Source organism: Rutidosis leptorrhynchoides, chromosome 2 (genome assembly GCF_046630445.1).
Source record: "Rutidosis leptorrhynchoides isolate AG116_Rl617_1_P2 chromosome 2, CSIRO_AGI_Rlap_v1, whole genome shotgun sequence".
In the NCBI taxonomy this organism is placed as follows: domain Eukaryota; kingdom Viridiplantae; phylum Streptophyta; class Magnoliopsida; order Asterales; family Asteraceae; genus Rutidosis; species Rutidosis leptorrhynchoides.
The window spans coordinates 198165167-198170915 of NC_092334.1; the positions used below are offsets into that span (position 1 = coordinate 198165167).

At 31.4% G+C, this 5749-nt stretch overlaps 1 protein-coding gene across 1 annotated transcript; it reads left to right on the plus strand.

Annotated features, from left to right (window-relative positions):
• The first annotated feature begins 2433 nt into the window (after positions 1 to 2433).
• Positions 2434 to 5507, plus strand: LOC139888510 (uncharacterized). Its single transcript, XM_071871516.1, has 4 exons — positions 2434 to 3009; positions 3587 to 3763; positions 3970 to 4116; positions 5412 to 5507. The coding sequence occupies exons 1-4, from the start codon at positions 2434 to 2436 to the stop codon at positions 5505 to 5507; spliced, it is 996 nt and encodes a 331-aa protein (XP_071727617.1).
• The last annotated feature ends 242 nt before the right edge of the window (positions 5508 to 5749 follow it).

The following is a 5749-nucleotide window of genomic DNA, read 5'->3' on the forward strand; positions in this document are numbered from 1 at the left end:
GTAGTATAGGAAACCACACTGCTAGTACTCTAATGTTAACAGATTTAATCTCCTGTAAAGGTGCACCCATAATGACTCCAGACTACCCGCAAAACGTATAATCGTTTGAGATTAGTCAATTGATAAAGCGGGTCAAATAATCAGGTTAATTAATCAAAAAGAATCTATATGCGTGATATCTAAAATGTACACCCACACTTGATAAGGCCAACAATCCAAAACGACAATAGAAAGCAAAGAAAATTGAACACTGACGTTCCACTATTAGTATACATAGCATATATACTAATAGGTATTTGAAATTCAGGAGCCAACTAACACGTATTTGAAACTCGGGACCCAACCAACACTACAGTCGTTAGATGAAATTAAATCCCATCAACGCAGTGTAACTACATTACACTCACAATACAACAAACGGATAACTATAAGCAAATAAATATAAGTAAAAAAATACAAAGATTTTTACGTGTGGTTATATCTGATTTCCAATAGCATGGAGAAAACTTTAATCCATGGATATAAACCAAAAATTTTTCTTTTTGTATTTTGATGCAAGTAACATTGAAGCTAAGAAGGTTTATTTATAGTGAAATATAAAACCCAAACTCTTTAGATTTTCTAATTAGTTATTCAGTTAAACAGTGAACACAGAACTTATCCCTGGCAAACGGGTCAGGTTGGGTCGGTTTGGGTAACGGGTCAAAACGGTTTTGGGTTAAAATGGGTCATAGGTTAAACGGGTCAATTTTTTAAATGGGTCGAAATGGGTCAGGTTGGGTCGGTTTGGGTAACGGGTCAAAACGGTTAACAAGTCAATTGGGTTAAATGGGTCAAACGGGTTACATCTCTTTTTTTACATTTATTACATTATTTTGGTTATTATTATTTATTATATATACATAAGAAAGATTAATATACATAATAAATGATATAACCATTAATGCATTCATAAATTTTTGACGGATGAAACTCTTTATGTTCGACCCATTTGACCCATTCACAAAACCCATTAGACCTATTTCTATTTATTGATCTTTGAGTACTGCTACCCATTAGACCCGTTCCTTCATTTTTTGTATAGGAATTAATATTTTGGAGAGAAACTCATTTGAATCTTTTTTTAAGTTTTGATTTATATTGTTAGGCTTAATTTTTCTCAAGACTCAATTGAACCGAAAGTTTGACCCATTTGAACCGAATTTGAGTGTATGGGTCTCAATTTCCAGGTATAACAGAACTTGCCAAAACTTGGATTCTTGCTCAACAAGTAAATTTGTTCACCAAGTAAACTGAACTTCTAAACAACCAGATCTTTTTTGCCTTTTTCGTTTCCATGCTTCAGAAATCCAGATAGGTTAACTCGATATTAGTTAACAACCCTGGAACAAATGCATTCGATTTAAAACTCCAGGTGCACATAAACCATCTGGTCATACCACTTTTTCATAATTGTACATAACGAGAGTGTTGATGGGCCAGCGTGTTGCTATGTGGAATGATCTTGCTTCATACTTTTATAATTACAATTCACATATCGATATTTGGTACAAATCATTTATTAACTGAAATGTTTGAAAAATACATGTATATCGAAGTTTATAAATAAAATATCGAAGTTTATAAATAAAATGTGTTAAGGAAGACAAATTTTCAAGGGCAGAAGGGCTCATTAGAAAACCTTATTTATTGCAATATTATATAGCATAAGTGGACTTGTTTCTAGTTGTATTAAAGTATTATGACAAAGAGGTTGATGCTTTTAAACTCGCCTCCTCTTGCCAAAAGAATTACATTGTGTCCTCTTCTTTCAAAGAGAGAACGTGCATCTTTCTCTCTCGCTTTCAATTGCTTATGCCCTCAAAAAATGTCTTCTCTCTAACCTTCTATAATCTTTAATAAGAGGAACAAATTGTATTACTATTGAGTTTTTTCTCTTTTCATCAATCAATAGTATTATAGTTTCATTTTCTCTTTTAGAAAAGGTTATGGTTTTAACTTGCTAATCATTTTTCAAGATCTTGTTACTTCGAGTTTTACTCTTTTCATTGGTCAAAAAAGAAGCCATGTACTATATTACGACAAAGATTCAAGTTTCACCATTTTAAAGATTGTCGAGAATTCAAGTTTCACCTTTATTTCGATATGTCAACGTGTTCAAGATCATTACAAGCTTAAAATTAACTGTTTTCACGTCAAAAGGACAACATACCAATCTCAATTTACATGATTGTTATATGTTCCTCCCTCAAATTTTCGTACATCTAGAGCGCGATAAGTTCAAGTTCACCCTTTTATACACCAAAAGTAACATATTGATTGCACTTTTCAAGATTCTCATAAGTTCATGTTTTCCACCCTTTTCATTGATCAAAAAGAACAAAACGTCACTAGTTAAAAGATTATTGCTTGTTCGATAAGATTCACAACGCAATGTCTTCCGATTTATTAGAATTTGAAGAGTGTTTCTTCACTGATCCATTCTCTCCTTTGAGTGAATCATCCTCTATTGACATCTTCAAAACTTTTCAAGAAAATAGTTACTCCAATTTAACCCCTTTGTCATCAACTTTAACAAATGACAATCTTGACATCCCATTTGATGAAGTTGACCAAATTGCCCCCACTACAACCCTTCTATCTTCTTCCCCACCAAGCCATCAACTTGAAAGTCTCACACTTTACCAATTTGGCAATTCAGTAAATTCCCTAGATTTATCTCCTATTGAGGTCAAAACAGAAAAAAGTCAACTACCCTTTTATGATTATTATCTCAACAATAATTCTTTCTTGCCTCATAGTTATAATGGAAGTGACAATGCAATGAAGTTGATGCAAAGGAGTTTTAGCAGTAAATCATATTCTGCTAGACCAAATGATTTTCTTTTTCAACCAAAATTTGATAACTTGATTGAGTCTTCAAATCTTCATTCCCAAGTCCTTACCTCACCTGATCATGGCCTCTCTTCTAGCCATATGAGAAGAGTATGCAGTGCTGGTGATTTACATGTTAGTCCAGTTTGACTTTTCTTGGTCGTATGATTATTTTTATTTTTTGTTTTTTCTTTTTAAAAGTAAGAATTACCCACTGAGTCAGAGTTGGCGAGAATTGAACCTTGACCTTCTTTAAAAGGTCTCAAATGTTTCTTATGGGATTTAAACGGGTCATTACTTTAAATTTTGATATAGATAAGGGTAGGTTATGACATTTGCAAAAAAAAAAAAAAAAAAAAAAAGTTGTCTAACTTACTACGTACTAATTTTTAATTTTCCAATATAAGTTATATAAAATAACTACTAAATACTCTGTATCATTAAACAATTCAGTTACTCTTATTGATTACTCTCAATTCAATCAAATTTACTTATAGAATATAAGGGTAAAACTGATATTTATCAAACTTTTTCTAAACCACGTAAACATTTCTTGGGGTTAGACGAAGAAATTTAAGTATGTTTTTTCTTGCCATGTTGATCCATCTTGAATATGGAAAGTAAAAAATCAAATTTAAGTCCTATAGTTGCAAGTGAACTGGTTTTGTGACATGTGAAATGGTTTTGTCACTAATACTTTTTTGTTTTTTAGAGTTTGAAAAGCAATCAAACAAGTCAAAGTTTGTCACCAAGCCCATTAGCAAGTGAAGGATCATTCATGGAGGCACCAAATTTTAAAGTGGGGCGTTACAGTCCAGAAGAAAGAAAAGAGAGAATTTGGAGGTATAAAGCAAAAAGGACACAAAGAAATTTCAACAAAACAATTAAGGTAATTATTCCTAATATATAAATATATATATACTGGCCCTAAGGTAATTACTCCTGATCTTCTATAACATATGCATACTATCATATACTTGATATCGAGTTAAATAATAATGTGATTGGAGTAAGATAATTGACTACAAATGTGAATCAATATAGGCCAATATTACATATATTTGTTGCTGAGTATTTGTCTTTCCTTTATGAAAGTATGCTTGTCGAAAAACTCTAGCTGATAACCGACCTAGAATTCGAGGAAGATTTGCACGCAATGATGAGCCCGAACATGAGCATGCGCCTGAAGAGACTTCTAAAACTATAACATTTCGGCGGTACGAAGATGAAGATGAATTTTGGGTATGTGTTATTGTATCATGAGATTTACTTTTCTTTTACCTGAAAAAAAGTGAAATCTATCGTCTATATATAAAAAGTTAAATATGTGTCCCTCCCTATATACAGGGCCGGCTAAGGCTATGGGCGAAGCGGGCGACGGTCCGGGGCATCACGCGGTTAAAGACATCATTTCGAAAAAATTTATTAATATCCATAGTTTAAACCTCATAAAGATATATGCTTGCGTAACTATTGGGTGCATTTTATAATCATTTCGCCCGGGGCATGCAAAAACTTTGAACAAAGTTTGACCGGCCCTGCCTATATATATATATATATATATATATATATATATATATATATATATATATATATATATATATATATATATATATATATATTGGTAGGATCAAGAACCAATCGGGGGGAAGTGGGGGAAGCAAAAACTTTTTTTTTTTTTTTTCGTTTTTAGAAAAAACTTTGTTCACGAACATTATAGATGGGATGAAAATATGAACATTTAGTAGAGACACTTTGTGATAAATGTTTTTATTTTGGCTGGAAAACGCTTGAAGAAGTAATATATAACAATTATCGTGTTTTTCGAGCGTATGTTGAGGTTTTAGCTATTGGGGTTTAGATATTAGGGTTTATAGGGTTTAGATATTAGGGTTTAGAAATTTAGGGTTTAGGGTTTAGATTTAGGGTTTAGATTTAGGATTTAGATTGAGTTTTTAACACGAACGGTTTAGAGTTTAGGGTTTAGGGTTTAGGGTTTGGTGTTTTGGGTTTATGGAATAAACTCAAAACACCAAACCCAAAACCCTAAACCCTAAATCCTAAACTCTAAATCGGGCTAAATTTTACTTCACAAAACATGAAAAAAAAACATTCATATTCTTCACGAACAATATTATCTTGAATGTTATTTTTGTTGATCGTTTTCTCGCATAAAGAATAACATTCATCACGAAGTGTCTCTTCTAAACGTTCATATTTTCGTGTGATCTTGATCCCGGAAAAAAAAATTCCAAAAAACCGAAAAGAAAAAAAAATTTGTTTTCCCCCGCTTCCCCCGATTGGTTACTTCCCCATTGATCCTGCCCATATATATATATATATATATATATATATATATATATATATATATATATATATATATATATATATATATATATATATATACTAATGGAGTAATAAAAAACTAAATATGCTTTGTATGTTTTATGATATTTTATTACTATGATATACTCCGTATGATAGTATATAGAATAGAATACTTTTTTTTTGACGTTTTTTTGTTGTGTTATTTTTAGGTAGATGGGATGCGACAAGAATGTGATAAAGGAATGCCAAGAGAGAAATTTTTCAACTCCACCAACCAATTTTATCAGTTTGCGTATTTCCCTTAATAAATAAATAATTAAATAATCATCATCATCATCATCATCATCATCATCATCATCATTATAATAATAATAAATAGAATAAATAAAATAGTAGCAATTATAATAATAGTATAATACTACCCTTATAAAAATCACGGCGATAACTTTTTAGAAGAGTTAACTTTCAATTACTGTACATGTACATGCCATCTAAATAAAGAGGCACCAAATTTAGCCCAATATTAAACTTTGGGAATATGTATTTT

Coding starts and splice junctions, on each gene's coding strand:
- LOC139888510 (XM_071871516.1), top strand. CDS start 2,434: ATGTCTTCCGATTTATTAGAATTTGAAGAGTGTTTCTTCACTGATCCA. Junction 3,010..3,586: donor GCAGTGCTGGTGATTTACAT/GTTAGTCCAGTT, acceptor TTTGTTTTTTAG/AGTTTGAAAAGCAATCAAAC. Junction 3,764..3,969: donor ATTTCAACAAAACAATTAAG/GTAATTATTCCT, acceptor CCTTTATGAAAG/TATGCTTGTCGAAAAACTCT.